The sequence below is a fragment of the Fulvia fulva genome, chromosome 10 (assembly GCF_020509005.1).
Source record: "Fulvia fulva chromosome 10, complete sequence".
In the NCBI taxonomy this organism is placed as follows: Eukaryota; Fungi; Ascomycota; class Dothideomycetes; order Mycosphaerellales; family Mycosphaerellaceae; genus Fulvia; species Fulvia fulva.
In genome coordinates this window covers 3,813,927-3,829,909 of record NC_063021.1, presented here as the reverse complement: position 1 = coordinate 3,829,909, position 15,983 = coordinate 3,813,927, and the positions used below count along the sequence as shown (strand labels likewise).

The following is a 15,983-nucleotide window of genomic DNA, read 5'->3' as shown; positions in this document are numbered from 1 at the left end:
CTTTCTGGAGTCTCGATTCAGCAACAAACGCGCTAGCGCAACGCCAAGCGGCTTGTTGGGTGCAAACGGAGCTTTCTAGTCGACTGCAGTCTTCGCTCTGATATGATGCCTACGGCATTGCAGAAGTGGCACCACGAGATCATACAGACCCACAGTGGAGTCCTACACAGTGCCTCATTCCCTTGCCACTATTCCTCACTACCTGAAGGCACCAGTCCGCGTCCCCCTCAACTCTACTCTCCCATGTCTGTGCTCGCTATCTCGTCGTCCATTTCCAAGAGGAGCTCATCCATGTCCGACAAGAACTCGCCCACACTGCCACTTCCAAAAGGATCCTCCACTGTGGTCTCACCTAGGCCTTCTTCTCGCAGAACTCTCTCAAGATTCCTCACGGTATCCTGCACGAAGTCTCTGAGCGCGAGGATGGTGTACCGATTCGCCGAAGCCATGAGGGAAGCCATGTCTGCTTGGAACGCGATGTCGCCAAGTTCACGGCGTCGGATAATGATGTCGACGACGCGCAGTCTCTCGAACTCGAGTGCGTTTACGGATGCCTTTTCTGCTGGTGGCCCATACAGCGTCATACAGCAATATGGGCATGTATTTGCTGAGTCGAGCCAAGTCTTCAAGCACTCGAGGCAGAAGATGTGGTTGCAAGTGGTCTTGACTGGCGTTTCGATGATCTGGTAGAAGATGTCAACGGAGCTAGGTCTGTGCTGCTTGTTCTTGGGTCCGTACCTCATATCATATTGAGCACTCCTCGTGGCATACGGAAATCTCCTCAGGAGTGAGCTGCGTCAGATACTGATCTTTGGACGGAAGTGCCATGGTGGTCGGAGCTGCGCTGAGGAGCGATGCTCGAAGCAAACTAGGATCAAAGAAGCACGGAACATAAGATAGATTGCTTTGGGATACTTCCAAACTTCACTAGTGCCGACACTCACTACTAATGGTGAAGTCTGCGGCTTTGTGGTCTATAGACGGCTTAGCGGCGAGAACATGAGTGCGCGAAGCTCCTCGAGTAGTCCACATACAATGCTGCAGATTTCCTTCGAGGCGTCAACGTTGAGCACATGCACCCAATAATAGTTCTACGAGTCTTATGTGCGCTTTATGGATCCACAGGAAATCAGAATACGGCGATAGAACATCTATATTCGTTGTTGATGGATGGCTGTGAAACAAGACACTCTATCACCTTTGCAGAAGTCTGACTGTGACATACGAGCCAGCCTGACCGATATCTCATCAATCACGCTGCATTCCAAGGATACATCAGTGCCTTCGTCGCCTCCAAAGTGTACCCATACTGGTAACTCTAAGAACTGGCAACAGCTCTCGTGTCATCTTGCTCCCTCGCTTCCTGCTCCTCTGCCTCATGGCCTCCTTCTTTCTCAAAGCGTCCGAGCATAGCAGTTAACCTGAGCGGCGAGTAGGAGGAATTCCAAGCGCGTCCATGCGCGCCGAAATTTGCGCCGACATTATCCGGAGAGTTTGTAGGACAGCCTCAAGCCTTGCTTCTTCATCAAATATCTCCCCCGTGGTGGTCGGCTCGACTTTCCCGAAGAGCTCACCACGACAGGACGGGCATGTGTTCGCAGACTCAGCCCATTTTTTAAGACAATCGACGCAGAAGATGTGGTTGTAGGCTGTTTTGAAGGGGAGCTTAATGTCTGCGTAGCAGATAGGACATGGCTCGGGGGCGGATTGCGTCGAGTCTGCGATGAGCTGCTCGATGTATGCGGCCTTTGTTGATAGCGACATCGTTGCCGCTGGGGGTGATGTAGTGCGATGGGAAGATAGACAAGGAGAAAGACTTTATATAGCTTGAAGTTGACACCAAAGTCAGCGCTCGACATCCATTCACCTCAGCTTGAAGTGGACAACAAATGACGAAGATGGAATTACAATCATTCACGTGTGCTCACTATTTCATGTGCTCGCGGCCCATCACCTCTTGACAGGGCATGTGAGTGCTAAGGTATCGAAGCTAGTCCTCGATGTATTGTGTCCTCGACACAATCTTACATATGTTACCTACCAGCGAGCCTCCTAGACTGCTGGCTCTTGCTCATAGTGGATCCTCCTCCTCCTCCTCCAGGTCATCCTCCTCCGACGATTCCTCCTCGTCCGCTTCATGCTCTTCCTCTTGTTGTCTTGCTCTGAGCTCTTCCTCTAATTCCCAGATGAGCCACCCGAACCTTGCTTCAGCCTCATAACTCCGCCCTGGGGTACCAATGGGCATTCCACTCCGCGCAGGATACCGAATGAACTCTGCATCGGTATCTCCCATCATCGCAGAGACTCTTTGCCAGGACGATTCTGCGGCAGCATCGACCGCCGCTCCTGTGGTGTCCGACTCAACCTTCTCAAAGAGCTTGTTGCGACATGAAGGACAGGTATTCGCGGACTCGAGCCAGGTCTTAAGGCACTCGACGCAGAAGATGTGGTTGCACTCGGTCTTGAAGGGTGCTTTGATGTCGTCGTGGCAAATTGGGCAAGGGTCTGGTGTAGACAGAGTGGGAGCTGCAACGAGATGCTCGAGGTAGGTTGTCTTCGTTTGAAGTGACATTGTGGCGGTTGGTGGTGTGCTGTTAGATCGGACGAGGGAACAAGACTCCAAGGTTCTAGATAGGCGATACTTATAGTCGACATAAACCAGCGCGCGACACACAACATAAAATCCGTTGTGTTCAATGCATCAATCGCTTACATACAATAGTGAATGTGCTTCCACCATATCGCCTTCTAACAATGAGCATGTGAGTGCCAAGCCCGCAGCGACCACAAAGGCATTGTTCAGCCGAAGTGAAAGTGTACAATGAATTCACTTAGCGTAATGCTTGGCGACACATTACTGTGGCATCCCTCAAAGAGGCATTTCGCATTCTGATTCGTTCTAGCTATTGGCAGAAAATTCATATCGACATGGGCTCGCCACAGAACACAGAAATGGACACTGCGATGGACATCGATTCTACTGCGCAAGACATCCAAGTTCCCAGTACCAGGGAAGCTATGGAAACCGACACATCAGAAACCACACCCCTCGACATCGTCTGCCAGCAAGTAGAAAACCTCAATCTCAACCTTAACACCAACCCCCAAGCCACCCACAAAGTCTTCTCAAACCCCAAGCTCCTTTCCAAGATCCTCCTCAACCTCCCTGTACTAGACCTCCTGACCCGCTGCCATCTCGTTAGCCGCACGTGGCACCACACCATCTCCACCACGCCCTCTTTGCAACAAGCCCTCTTCTTCGCCCCAGTACCTGGAATCCGGATCCAGTATCTAGACAACCACTGGGCTACCATCTCCTCGAAACCCACAATCGTTCCAGCTAACGAGATCACCGCCAACCCCTTCCTCTCCCGCGTGCAAGGCCCCATTACCGTATCACCAAGCTCGCAGTGTTACACGCACCCAGCGGTCATGAGATCCGAGGCGAGTTGGAGACGCATGTTGATCTCGCAGCCGATGATTGCGGCTGTTGTGATTAGATGCAGTGATGTGGAGATTCTGGATGGGGAGGTTTCAAGGGCGATTGAGGAGGATCGGGAGGGTTTGAAGTTGGGGTTTGAGAGGGGGTCGAGATTCTTGGAGAATCTTGCTGACATGAAGGGGGCGTGTGTTGGGGCTGAGATTGAGGGCGCCGAGGGCTGGAGTAGAGTGTAGTGCTAGATTTGGGTGCGGGATTGAGGTCGCGTGGGGAGGATACAGACGACTCGTTTCTTGGCCCAGCGACCACGTTCTGCGTCGGCGTGGATGTATTTCCCATCTCTGGGACAGATGATAGCATCAGTAGTATTAGCGTAAGATCTCTCGTCTTGACTTACCTAATCTCCACCTCCAGCCTCATCATTCTCGCTCCCCTGGCGTCAAAGAGTTCGACCTTGACACCCTGCTCCAAGTTTCCCTCAAAAGCCCCTACGATTCTACTGCCCAGTTCCTCTTCGTTGAAGATGAGCTCAAAGGATATTTGGAGACTTTCTGTGTACACGAGGCCGGTGGTTTCGATCGGCCCGCCATTCCATGTAAACGCAATGGTACCTGGACCGCATTCTGTAGTAGTCGCCGGAGTGATGTCAGAAAACTTGCGTTGCAGGAAAGACTTTGAAGTTGTTTCGGATACTGAGGTCATGTCTTGCGCTCTAGTGGGATGCTCTGTTATCCTGTAGTGATTGGGTGATGGTTGTGTTATGGTGAGATATGTCACTGGGAACATTAGCTGCCGTGCATGCCTATCATTGAACCGGTTGGACGGACGCACCTGATGCCATGGTGAGTTTTGAAGCCCTTATGTTGCAATTGTAGATGAGTTGTGGTGCGTATCATTGTATGTATGAAGCGATGCGCAGTTTTGTGGCGAATGTACCCACATCGTCGAAGTTTATCATTTGAAGTGTCAGCTTCATGCATACTGTCGCGTCCATCACTATCACCATCATATTAGTATGATGATAATGCGTGGGGCGCCAAGACAGAAACATGCTTCGTGCATGTCATTGATGAACTGATCTCTCTACTAGTCTTCGTCCTCCTCCTGATATTCTTCATCGTCATCGTACAGTTCTGCGGTATCGAAAGACGAGAACTTCTCGCCCTTCGCCTCAGTACCCGACTCTACCTTGAAGTATGGAGCGACCTCACACTCTGTGAGGCGCGTTCGATCATCATCGTCCTCAGGGCGTGTCTTGCCCTTCTCGGCACTTGGCAGCTCCGTAGCGGTCGGTAAGCTCTCAACACGAGCACGGCGGCCGATGATACAGCCCGTGAGCTGAGCGCCATCGCATATCGTTACGCCGTCCATCAACAAGCACTTTGTGAGGCGGACATTATTGCCTATCTCACAGTTCATGCCGATGACTGATTCTTTGATGATGCTCCGAAAGCCAACGATGGTGTTCTCAGCAATGAGACAGTCTTCCTGTGCAACGCGCGATTGTTGTCCAAGTCTAACAGTGGGGTGGACCTTGTTCTCGTGCGAGAGCGTGTGGGTGGTCGGCTGCTTTGCAAGGTAGAGTGAGACGCTGAGCAATGCATGGCTGTTGTCTACGCGGCGAATCAATGGCGAATCTCGAGCTGGAGTGGGCTGGTATCGAGAAGGCTGTACATATGCCATCAGTGGCGGGATAACCAGTGGCGCGGGCTGAATTGCTGTTGATGCAGCATTGGCGACTCGGCTGGCAAAGGCTGCCGTTTTCTGCACAGCACAACGTAGTGGCAGCGAAACCTTGGTCGTTGATAGTGGCGTCAATCCTGCTGTGTCGTCCTCTTCGAGATGTGAGCTGTCTGCAAGGTCGTCTTTGGTGGTCTTTTTGGGATTCAGCGCTTCCTCCATGGAAAGTTTGTCGCCTAGGCCGTCCTGCCATTGTGCCTTCGCCCACCATCCCATGACGTCTTCACTGATAGAGTCAAACGTCTCATTCTTGGCAACGAACTTCTTGACCCATATCGGGAAGATGTAGACGTGTGCGTCTCGGTGCTTAGTCTTGATGTCCACTTGTCCAACCTTTTGCTGAAGTGCAGTGCGAACCTTGAAGAATTCCTCGTGCTCCTCAAGCTTGTCGCGCATAGTGTCAGTTGGCATGGCGATGACGAGCTTTTCCAGATGTAATCTTCCCGACAATGACACTGTTCCGCTTGTTTGCAGTTTTGTGGTGGCAATGAAGTCCGTTTCGTCCTTCTTGTGGCTTATATCATCCAGGCCGGCCGTGGGATAGTATACTCCAAGACCACCTTTGTGCGTCAATTGATTTGTTGTGCTACGGTGGCTGTTGTTGATCGGGCTGAGTTCCATCCATCGTTGAATCAGCTTGATGCCGTCGAGTTCCGAGATCAGATCGCAAGGCAGAATGACGAAGTCGGAAGTGATGGCGCTTTGTACTTCCGGCAGTCGCAGCAAAGCGCCTGTGCCGGTCGTCTGTGTGAGATCTCGTGGTGCTAGGATCTCCAGTTTGCGAATGGGCAGGCTTGTCAGAGCTGGATGTGTGACCAATGCGGATTGAAGTGCTGGCTGTGACTCAGGAGGTGTGATGAGGACGATGTCTGTGCCTGTCAGTTTGAGGTGCTGGGGAAGGGATAAGTGACAGGTCTTGGGGCGTGAGCTTCAGTCTCTTTGCTCGATCGGATCACATGGAGTGACATGCCGACGCCGTTATCTGACCGGGAATGGCATAGCGTCTCAACGATTGCAGTCGCTGGAGTAAGAACTTACCTGTGATGCCCATACGACAGCACCAATCGATTGGATACCATACCATCGGTCGATTCGCAATGGGGATCAGGGCTTTCGAGAAGTCCTTGGGGTTCGAAGTGAAGGTGCTCAGCGACTCTCCTGGTCCGCACAGAATGAAAACCTGAAGGCCCGGGTTGGGCGAAGTCGCGTGTGGCATAGTCGCGAAGTAATTCTACGGCGCCTCGTACATCAGCGGTCATCTCACAGCGCGGAAATGTATCGAGCACGTACCCAGCCTTCGTAGTGGCGTAGCCACTTGCGCTGTTGCGGAAGCAGCGCTTGCTCGCGCTTACGGGCGCGAAACGCCAAGCGGTGAGGCGTCTTGCAGACGCGACCGAGCGACTTCCTAACTGAAGGCTCGACTTCGTCGAGCACGTGCCTAGTGTGGCTATTTCGATGTTAGTATGAATATATAACGATGAAGATCCGGGTCCAGCAGCAGGAGTGAAGTGTCCCGGGGCCAGTTTCAGCAGCAGTGTACAATCCAGGTCCAAATCCAGGTCCAAGTGAAGATGGCTGTCCGATGTGTTCGTTATGAGGGCGTGATATGGTAGGTGAAGACGATGTTTGTTGTTCGTAAGGTTCAAGAGGCACATCGATACCTTATTCACAAAAACTAGCGCAAAATAAGGTTCACAATGGACAGGGATTCTCCAGCCACAGCTGTGTCACCCTGCCACCAGCTGTGTTTTGGTACCAACAGATCACCACCTTCCATCATTCTGCCCACGTCCTCTGCACAACACCGACATTGTGCCTGATACACAGCTGGAGTCGCCAATGTAGCGACCGTCTAGCAATATGTCGTACGACCGAACGTACCGCAAGACTACTACAACCACGAATCGCGGCAGACGACCTCTCTATGCTCCCCCTCCTCCGCCTGGCGGGCACAACCGCCAGCATTCCGTCCTGGGATATTGGGTGCCGCTGATTACAATCGGCACAATCGCAGTCGGTGGTCTGGCAGCATGGATCTGGTCAGAGCGGGAGACCGAGGACGATGATCAATATCCTCACGACAAGCCACCTCGGCCGTCCACGGGCATGGGTGGTCCATATCCCACACAAGGTGCACAGCCATACACTGGACCTTTGCAGCCCGGTGGAGTGCCTCCGGGAGTTGTGCCTCTTCACGATCAGTCCACACATGGCATGCCGCCGCCGGTCGGAGCTGAAGGGCAGGCGTCGTACCACGGCGAGGCGAGCAGCTACTACGCTTCCACGGAAACACAGTCGCGCGAGATACGGGATGACAGAACGTTCATCGGAAGAATGACTGGTGCGATTAAGCGAACTCCGTCTCCTCAGCAGTTCTTCGATTCAGCCTCGAAGCAAGTCATGGGTGGCATTGCCGCAGCAGGAACAGCTCTGGGCAGCATAATGGAAGTGGACAGCAACGCAGATCCGTACTCGGAGAGGGGATCGCGGAGTCAGTCACGGCTGCGACAAGAGAGGGAAGGTTTCAGTGACCACGAACGATGGAGCGAGGAGGCGGACGAGAGGCACAGAATCAGCACGGTCGAGGCAGATAGCGAGAAGGGTGCAAAGAATGCTGCCAAAGATAAGGGTAAAGGCAGATCGAAGCGTGCTGTCGCGGTGGTTGTCAGTGCAGATGTGGGTGATGAGCAGGAACATGAAGGCATGTTCACTGAGCACGGGGTAAGTACATTCAAATCTGGTCGACGCTCGTTCGCTGACATGATCACAGTCCATCCTCTCTCATCTGCCAACGCAATACGATCCTGCTCGCAGTGATCTCTTCGTCCTCATTTACGCACCTGGTCTCAAGCAGTTGCCATCTGCAGACTACAAGCCAGGTCGCGCAGGTTCCTCGCTCGGCGGATCCTACTCTGAGATCATTACTCCTGCACACACACCAGGCTCCGAGCTTCAGAGCATCTCGCCACGTATTGATGCACAACCTGATTTTAACCAGAAGCAATTCGATGCGCTCTGGACTCAGGCACTATCTCTGGTCTCCAACCCGACACAGATCATGCCTTTCACTACGAAAGACGGATACGTGCACGTGCTCAGGCATCTGGCGCCACAACTGGTCTACATCAGCGACACCTTGTCTGGCCGCGAGGGCGAGACCATCGCACAACTGAAGGGCTGGGTCGGACACACGGTCCTAGTCGTCGGTGACGAAGGCCACGGAGGCCTGGCAGACACTGAGACCGAAACTGAAGACGAGCGAAGCGGCGGCAGGAAACCAAGCAAGTGGTACGAACATTCCAGCTTCGTTGGCTTAGGCAAGGAAGTCGATCTGGTCGACTCTACCCGTGTCGGTGATGACTGGGCGAGAAGAGTGAATGCAAAAGAGTAGGGGCGTGAAGGCCGTAATGAGCCCAGGTGGCGTTTAGCGTGTTGATATCCATTTTCTGCTTGTGCACGACTTGAATGAAGAACATATATCTATCGACACCAGCCAGCAAACATGATCCACTTTATCACTGCGTGAACGTCAGCTCATGTCTTCGCCGGTCCTCGGCTAAAAGGCTCCAGATTCGGAACCTGTTCAGCGAGCTTCTTCTTCGATACCGGTCAGAATTATCTTTTGTCACCCACCTCACGTCACCGGGTAGTTGCAGCAGTACAGTAAAATCATCCCCCCAGGGAATACCACATCACCAAAAAAACTTCTGACGCCGACTTCAAAACACTTCAACCCCAACTCCGATATCGCCACACCCAACCACAACAAACATGGAAGTCCCCACCAACATCGTCTCCAAACTCACCGGCAAATCAGACCTCGAAGCAAAGATAAAAGAACTCGAGCAGAAGATTGAGGTGAAGGATATTGAGAGGGATGGGTGGGTTAGTGCTGTTGAGGGGTATGTTCATGTTCATGTTCATGTTCATGTCACATCACTACTTTTTCTGGCAAACATCCAGCTGCATGTTCCCTGCTGATCCGTATGTTATAGATTGAAGATTCAGCTGGGAAATGCGTTAGAGGAGATCAAGAGGCTGAAGGCCGAGCCAAGGGAAGAAAAAGTTACGGCGCAGAGAAGCGATAATGGGGGCCCAGCGGCGCAGGTGAGTGATTCGGCGAAGAAGATGAACGGTATGTCCTTGTGAAGTCCTTCTAATTCTGACGTAGTGAGGTGTAGTCGAAGTTATGATAGAGTAGAGGCGCACAGCACGAGATCGATATAGAAAGATTGTCGGGGTATAGAATGATGAAATACTAATTAACATATCCCAGTCTCAAGGCCTACCACACCACCCCAAGTGCGAGTCGGCGTAGGTGTCTTCATCCTGCAATCATCCTTATCCACAGACAGTAACCCCTCCTTCCTAATCGGCAAACGCAAAGGCAGCCACGGCGCCGGCACCTTCGCCTTACCCGGCGGCCACCTCGAATTCGGTGAAAGCATCGAAGACTGCGCTATACGCGAAGTCCTCGAGGAGACAAAGCTTGAAGTCACGACGCCTACCTTTCTGACTGCAACGAACGACATCATGACAGCGGAGGGGAAGCACTATATCACGATGTTTGTTTGCTGTGCTAGGAAGGATGAGCAGCGTGAGGCGGAGGTCCTGGAGCCGGAGAAGTGTGAAGGGTGGAAGTGGGCGGGGTGGGAGGATTTGAAGGGGTGGGTGGAGGAGGGGAGGGAGATGTTTTTGCCGTTGGTCAATTTGGTGAGGCAGAGGGAGGGGGTTGTGCCGAGAGTTGTAGCGGTGTGAAGGAGCAATTGAATGCTTTTACTTCGTAGGTCTAGTGATCTATGTCGTAAGGTGTCGGGTCTCTTGAACGTGACTTCGTGTTGATCATGATTTACAGCTTCCAAACCACAACACGTCCATCGACACCGCTAGTGCTGATCTGGCCGACCTGGCCGGTACCGCCACCTTGGTATGGACGTACAGTGTTGATGCTGTTCTGATGGACAGTTCGTAGCTTTGTGTCGTCGACAGTACCGCCGCTGCGACCCTTCAGATCCATTGAGCGGAACATGTTCAAGGCACTTTCCTCCTTGGCAACGCCAGATCCGGCCTTTGCATCGGCTTCGAGTGATCCAGTCAATTGCCAGCCAGAGACCGAGCCACCGAACTTGTAGACCTCGCAGTCGTAGCCGGCGCAGACGATCTCGCTTTCGCTGATCCAAAGAAGGTCCGCAAATGGTAGAAGCTGGGTGGAGATAGAGATGACGGCCTGTGGTGGTTGCTCCGGTGCAGACGGGTATACGACGGTGATCGAGCTATCATGTGCTGTGAACGCCAGCGCATCTCCAGATGGCGAGAAAGCGACACTGTGGACCCAGCCCCCTGTGGAGTTCAAGTACTCTCCACAGACAGTGTTGAAAGGCAGCCTCTCTCCCCAGACGCTGGCCTCTGGTCTCTCATCCGTGCCCTTGACGAACGAGCTAAGCACTCTCGCGTGTCCATCTGTACTGCCAGCAGCAAGAAGAACACTGTTCGGGTGCCACGCCACAGAAGTGACTGTAGATCGCAGTGGCTTCTTCAAGTGCTTCGAGACCCACCAATCGTTCTCTTCCTCAAAGTAGCATACTGCAATAATGCGAGCACCGCTTCCAACAGCGAACTTGGCCTCATTCGGTGCCCATCGTACACATGTCGCGGCCCTGTTGATGCGGAGCAGCACAAGTGTTGGCTTCCATCCGCCAGTCGGTGATGGCTCCCACACGTAAGCGTTGCGATCCTGCGAGCACGTAACGATGCGACCAGACTGAGGGGCAATGTCGACACCAGTGATCAGCTTGTCGTGGCCGCGGAGCTCATCTTGCAGCTGGAATTTGTTACCTTGGGCGGAGTAGAGCTCGACGTTGTTGTCCTTTGTGACTGCGAGGGTTTGGCGGTCGGCGGAGAAGGAGTGGTCGGAGATGGGCGCGTGGAAGAGGTGGTGAACTTGTGGAGCGGCCATTGTTGGTTTGTCACGACAGGAGGGGAGGTCTCTCTACTGTCGTTGTTGATCTGAAGTGTAGGAACAAGTGTTGCAGCCTGGCAAGTGGTACGCAATGGCTGGTCCGCGCTTGGCGGCGGAAAGCTTCATCCAGAGCCGCATCGCGAACTTCAAGAAAAGTCACAGAGCAGTTACAAAACAGTTCAACGCCACCACACACTCCAACATGGCACTCACGCAACGACCCGGCAATGCCGTCGCCACGAACATCGCACCGAGCCAGTCCCTCTACATCCAAAATCTCAACGAGAAACTCCAGAAGTCCGACCTCAAGCGCAACCTCTACATGCTCTTCACAGCGTATGGCCCGGTGTTGGATGTCACAGCGCTCAAGACCAGCAAAATGAGAGGACAAGCACACGTTTTGTTCCGCGACCAGCAGAGCGCAACACAGGCGATGCGACATTGCCAAGGATTTGAGTTCTTTGGCCGGGAAATGGTGAGTCAGATAGGCAGTATGAAAGACAAGGACAATAGCTGATAAAGGTTGAATGTAGAAAATCTCCTACGCCAAAAACCGAAGTAACACCCTCGCGAAACTCACAGGCACATTCGTCGATCCATCCGAGGCCACAGCCGCAGCAGCAGCAGCCGCGAAAGAGGCACCGAGCTCGTTTCCTGCACCACCTGGAGCGTCTACTGGCTTGCCTCCACCTCCTGGACTACCGCAGAAACCGAATGGATTGCAGCCACCTGCTGGTGGTGCCGAGAGCGCGACGAGTCCTGCTACGAGCGCTGGGACAAAGAGGCCGAGAGATGAGAGTGATGATGAGGGAGGAGATGCGCCGATGGAGGAAGATAGTGGGGGGGAGATGGAGATGAGTGATGATGAGTAAGAAGAAGACGAAGACGAAGACGAAGAGGACGATATGATCATAAGAGCCAGAACGGACAACTGTCCAGCCATGGCACGGGCGAAAGCAGAAATGCAAGCATGCAAGCCTTGAAGACACGCGACGGACAGTAAGCCACTCCTAAGCAGTAGGTATTACTGACTACACAATGACATGATCTGATTCTGACTACGTTCAAGCCCTCCACTGTGCTATCGACCCGAGGACGCGCCCACCATCTGTGCTAGCTCAATGGGCATATTCAGCCCAACACCTCCGCCGATCACGCCCAACCAGAGTAAAAGGTAGTCCTGTGGCTTGACAGTACGCTCCGTGACCAAGGCTAACATAGCCTCTTGCGTCCGACACGGGTGCACAAAGTACGCAGGCGTGCCTGTGACCGGGTGCTCCGCCATGCTCAAGGCTCCCATTACCCCAACGGACTCCAATTGGCTCTGGTGAGCAGCTGGGACGAGCAGGTCATAGACTTCGTCGAGCGAAGGTCGTGCTCCGCTCGGGAAGTCTTTGAAAGTCAGGTACAGGACTGGGACTTGGTACGATGGCGAATGGACGATGTCGTAGATGACTCGTGGACTGGCAGATGTTGGATGTTGCTGAACCGGGAGTGCTTCCTCGTCGACCTCGTGCAGTGCCAGATCTGCTGCAGACTCGCTGCTATCGCGCCGGGCGTTCTGGTCTTCGCCAGCCGGCAGCGGCTTGGTGATCCGTAGATAGCTCGAGCCATACTACGACATGCTATCAGCAAGGATATCAGACTGTGGGTGAATCTTTACGTACTAATGTCAAGAGCTGGACTTGCTCCCAGCTAGATTGGTCCTCCAGTTTGAGCCGTGTGTCAGAGAGTCCTTTGGCAGCGACGTGGAAGTCATTAGCTGATATTGACATACCAGCGAGGATGCTAATGTGCGTTGGAGTTCACCAGCACAGTCCTCGGTCGTGGTTAAAAGAGAGTTGGATGGCCTGTGCATGGACAAGGGTCGTCATGCCTCGCACTTGCCAAACCTTCATCGGCCTTGCATCTCTACAGTATCACCACCCTGCCATCTCTCAACGTCAAGCATGTGATCGCATTCTTGTGTCTACATTTGTCTGCTCGAAATGATGACTGCTGCAGGATTGCAAAGGCACAGCCTCCACATCAAGCCCACCTCGAAGCTGCGCCGCACGAAGCCACCTTGACGTGAGCAATGGCGTCAAAACATCATCTCGCGCACTCACAGTCTGCATCTCGCGATGCCATCAGAAGCATTCATCTCAGGGTCGCCACTAAGCCAGCTTAACAGTAGCAATCCCTGACGTCGCAACTGCCCCGTGGTGGTAGCGACGGCTGGCAGTGCGCTGGCGCTTGGATATGTGGCTGCTCAATGTCAATACGCGACAACTTGAGAGCTTCGTGGACGAGTCACAGGTCCCTTACGCCATCGCATCGCACACATGGGACGATGCAGAGCTCTCATTCCAAGACATTCAGGCTCCAAACGCGGAAGATCTGCCAGGATACGCCAAAGTGGATGGCTTCTGCGCTCGTGCTCGGGAAGATGGTATCGAGCATATCTGGATCGACACGTGCTGTATCAACAAGGAAAGCTCGGCAGAACTTTCTGAGGCCATCAACTCGATGTATAGGTGGTACTATCAGGCTGACTTATGTTATGTCCATCTCGCCGATGCATCTGCGTCTGAGATTCGGCAGGTCTGTCGCCAGTCCGGAGAGTGCAGTGCATGCTTGGAGACCTATATTGGTACTCCCATTGGTCACACACACACGGGTCCCGCCAGCTACGAGGGCGAGCTGCAGACTATAATACGGAACGCCTTGAAGCCGTGTCGTTGGTTCACCCGTGGCTGGACGCTCCAAGAGATGATAGCGCCTGTATTGATCAAGTTTTATGACCACGAGTGGAACGGAATCGGTAGCAAAGAGACACTCCTTGCAACGCTGTCCCATATCAGTGGTGTGGATGCAGCCGTGCTTGGTGACCGAGACAAGCTACAGAATGTGTCGGTCGCGCAAAGACTTTCATGGGCCTCTCGGCGCAAGACACAGCGAGTGGAAGATGAAGCGTACTCACTACTCGGTCTCCTGGATATCAACATGCCCATGTTGTACGGGGAAGGAAACAGAGCTTTCCAACGCTTCCAGCAGGAATTCATGAAGTCCTCCGTCGATCAATCAATCTTCGCTTGGGATCCGTGGCTGATGCCTACTCACAAACAGTTACTACTGTCGCCCAGTCCCTACGGCTTTCGTAACTCAGGTCACATCACACTCTATCCGGACCGCATAGCCGACACACCTTTCGACATGTCAAACATGGGATTACGCATTCAATTACCGTGCTACACTGTGGGTCAGCATGCGATCGTAGCACTGAACTGCCGAGCGACCCGAGACTCCCAGAAGCCTGTGACCCTTCGTCTTCTACTGGTAGGTGGGCGTTCTCCCGTTACTGATCACACAAATGGGCAGATCACATATGAGATCAACAGGCAGTTGTCGTTCAACCACGAATCGTCGTGCAACAAGACTGTTGACTGGCCAAAGCAGCCCCTTGTTCAGCTCATGATCGTGTCCGAAGTTTTCACCTTGAAGGATATCGTCGAAACTAAAAAATACGAAAGCACGATAAGGTGGATCACGACATTCAATTCTGATGTTCCACGAGGATACTACTATCGTAGCCACAGCCACCTTGACGGCGGTCTAGACTGGTTCTTCCGGGACGAGGCTTACTCCAGCTGGTCGCTTGGCATCGCGCCCTTCTTGTGGGTACATGGCCAGCATGGCACTGGCAAGAGTATGCTTGCCTCTTACGTGTATCGACGCCTCTTTGAGGTACTCTCTCGTGAGCCAGACGCCCGACACATGGTTGCAGCGGCAGCCTTCTGTGGCTTTGGTCAATTTCCGCCGGAGACAGCACGAGATGTACTTGAGTGCCTTCTCAGAGAAACGATCCAGTCTAGAGGCAACGTCAGCGCTCGCATGGAAGATCTCAAGCTCGAGCACACGAAGGACAAGATATCCACCAGGCCAAGCATGTCGGAGATTGTCAAAGTGCTAAAGGAAGAACTTCTGGACTTTTCAGAGAGTTTCATAATTGTGGACCGTATCGACAAGCTTCGCCCCGAAGCAGAGATCAGGACGCTGTTAGAGGCGCTGAAGACATTCAAGGGCAAGACGAAGGTCATGATCACCTCACGAACCAGATCTGACTTTCAGGCCTATCTCAATGACGCCCGCCCCGATAGTCGATCTCATAGTCCGTTTCCAGCAGGCAGCACAGATATCGATATCACGGAACAGTCTCGGCTGCTAGGCGGACAAAGTTCAGCGCGCAATGGCTATTTTCCACGCAGCACATGCACCGAGGCAGCGGAGTCCTCGGAGCAGCATGTAGATTCGAACGGCGATACGTACAATCAGCACATTTGTAAGAGACTCACAATGACCAAAGACGACAGCCAAAATCTAAAGCTGCTGCTTGGAGGTCTTCAAGACAAGATATCTGACATGTTAATGATCGAACTCACAGACATCACGCCGGAGCGACCTTTGGAGGATTATGGATTGGACTCGCTCGTAATCGTGGACTTCCGCGAATGGATTCGAGAAGAGACACAGGTGTCGCTAAAGACACAGGTGTCGCTAAAGACACAGGTGTCGCTAACTTTGCCTGATATCCTGGGACGTTCCAATCTAAGTGCTTTGGCGCAGGAGATTCTGCACCGGAGGAAGCAGGAAAGACCGCTTGCAAATTTAGCTTGACATCGCAACAAAGACAGCACTTTCATATCGGTCAGCCCGGGTTCGATATCGCTGGTCAGTCTGTAAGATCTAGCGAGAGAGTACACACGCCGTGACCATGCCTCGGCGAGCGGCCGATGGCGAGAGTGAACGCATTCTTTAGCAAAACTTGCGTTGCAGACGATGTGAGCAGACACTCGGTTCTATCTT

At 53.1% G+C, this 15,983-nt stretch overlaps 11 protein-coding genes across 11 annotated transcripts; 5 read left to right on the top strand and 6 right to left on the bottom strand.

Annotated features, from left to right (window-relative positions):
* Positions 1–233: 233 nt before the first annotated feature.
* Positions 234–828, bottom strand: CLAFUR5_12443 (uncharacterized protein; the record flags this gene model as incomplete). Its single annotated transcript, XM_047911591.1, is given in 2 exon segments — positions 234–792; positions 806–828. The coding sequence occupies 2 exon segments, from the start codon at positions 826–828 to the stop codon at positions 234–236; spliced, it is 582 nt and encodes a 193-aa protein (XP_047767234.1).
* A 1,243-nt stretch (positions 829–2,071) lies between these two features.
* Positions 2,072–2,572, bottom strand: CLAFUR5_12442 (uncharacterized protein; the record flags this gene model as incomplete). Its single annotated transcript, XM_047911590.1, has 1 exon — positions 2,072–2,572. One exon carries the CDS (start codon positions 2,570–2,572, stop codon positions 2,072–2,074), a length of 501 nt encoding a protein of 166 aa, XP_047767446.1.
* A 356-nt stretch (positions 2,573–2,928) lies between these two features.
* CLAFUR5_12441 (uncharacterized protein) lies at positions 2,929–3,675 on the top strand (the record flags this gene model as incomplete). The annotated part of the gene is made up of 1 exon (XM_047911589.1): positions 2,929–3,675. One exon carries the CDS (start codon positions 2,929–2,931, stop codon positions 3,673–3,675), a length of 747 nt encoding a protein of 248 aa, XP_047767432.1.
* A 2-nt stretch (positions 3,676–3,677) lies between these two features.
* On the bottom strand, positions 3,678–4,280 carry CLAFUR5_12440 (uncharacterized protein; the record flags this gene model as incomplete). Its single annotated transcript, XM_047911588.1, has 3 exons — positions 3,678–3,780; positions 3,837–4,215; positions 4,271–4,280. The coding sequence occupies 3 exons, from the start codon at positions 4,278–4,280 to the stop codon at positions 3,678–3,680; spliced, it is 492 nt and encodes a 163-aa protein (XP_047767109.1).
* Positions 4,281–4,525: 245 nt separating this feature from the next.
* Positions 4,526–6,395, bottom strand: CLAFUR5_12439 (Translation initiation factor eIF-2B subunit gamma; the record flags this gene model as incomplete). The annotated part of the gene is made up of 2 exons (XM_047911587.1): positions 4,526–6,048; positions 6,218–6,395. 2 exons carry the CDS (start codon positions 6,393–6,395, stop codon positions 4,526–4,528), a joined length of 1,701 nt encoding a protein of 566 aa, XP_047766978.1.
* A 644-nt stretch (positions 6,396–7,039) lies between these two features.
* Positions 7,040–8,570, top strand: CLAFUR5_12438 (uncharacterized protein; the record flags this gene model as incomplete). The annotated part of the gene is made up of 2 exons (XM_047911586.1): positions 7,040–7,900; positions 7,950–8,570. 2 exons carry the CDS (start codon positions 7,040–7,042, stop codon positions 8,568–8,570), a joined length of 1,482 nt encoding a protein of 493 aa, XP_047766977.1.
* A 380-nt stretch (positions 8,571–8,950) lies between these two features.
* CLAFUR5_12437 (Nudix hydrolase 1) lies at positions 8,951–9,937 on the top strand (the record flags this gene model as incomplete). Its single annotated transcript, XM_047911585.1, has 3 exons — positions 8,951–9,081; positions 9,175–9,314; positions 9,456–9,937. 3 exons carry the CDS (start codon positions 8,951–8,953, stop codon positions 9,935–9,937), a joined length of 753 nt encoding a protein of 250 aa, XP_047767536.1.
* A 91-nt stretch (positions 9,938–10,028) lies between these two features.
* On the bottom strand, positions 10,029–11,135 carry CLAFUR5_12436 (Actin-related protein 2/3 complex subunit 1; the record flags this gene model as incomplete). The annotated part of the gene is made up of 1 exon (XM_047911584.1): positions 10,029–11,135. The coding sequence occupies one exon, from the start codon at positions 11,133–11,135 to the stop codon at positions 10,029–10,031; it is 1,107 nt and encodes a 368-aa protein (XP_047767535.1).
* A 205-nt stretch (positions 11,136–11,340) lies between these two features.
* CLAFUR5_12435 (U2 small nuclear ribonucleoprotein) lies at positions 11,341–12,010 on the top strand (the record flags this gene model as incomplete). Its single annotated transcript, XM_047911583.1, has 2 exons — positions 11,341–11,613; positions 11,672–12,010. The coding sequence occupies 2 exons, from the start codon at positions 11,341–11,343 to the stop codon at positions 12,008–12,010; spliced, it is 612 nt and encodes a 203-aa protein (XP_047767534.1).
* Positions 12,011–12,219: 209 nt separating this feature from the next.
* Positions 12,220–12,913, bottom strand: CLAFUR5_12434 (Ubiquitin-like-conjugating enzyme ATG10; the record flags this gene model as incomplete). The annotated part of the gene is made up of 2 exons (XM_047911582.1): positions 12,220–12,753; positions 12,806–12,913. 2 exons carry the CDS (start codon positions 12,911–12,913, stop codon positions 12,220–12,222), a joined length of 642 nt encoding a protein of 213 aa, XP_047766936.1.
* A 466-nt stretch (positions 12,914–13,379) lies between these two features.
* On the top strand, positions 13,380–15,794 carry CLAFUR5_12433 (Vegetative incompatibility protein HET-E-1; the record flags this gene model as incomplete). The annotated part of the gene is made up of 1 exon (XM_047911581.1): positions 13,380–15,794. The coding sequence occupies one exon, from the start codon at positions 13,380–13,382 to the stop codon at positions 15,792–15,794; it is 2,415 nt and encodes an 804-aa protein (XP_047766935.1).
* Between the last annotated feature and the right edge of the window lie 189 nt (positions 15,795–15,983).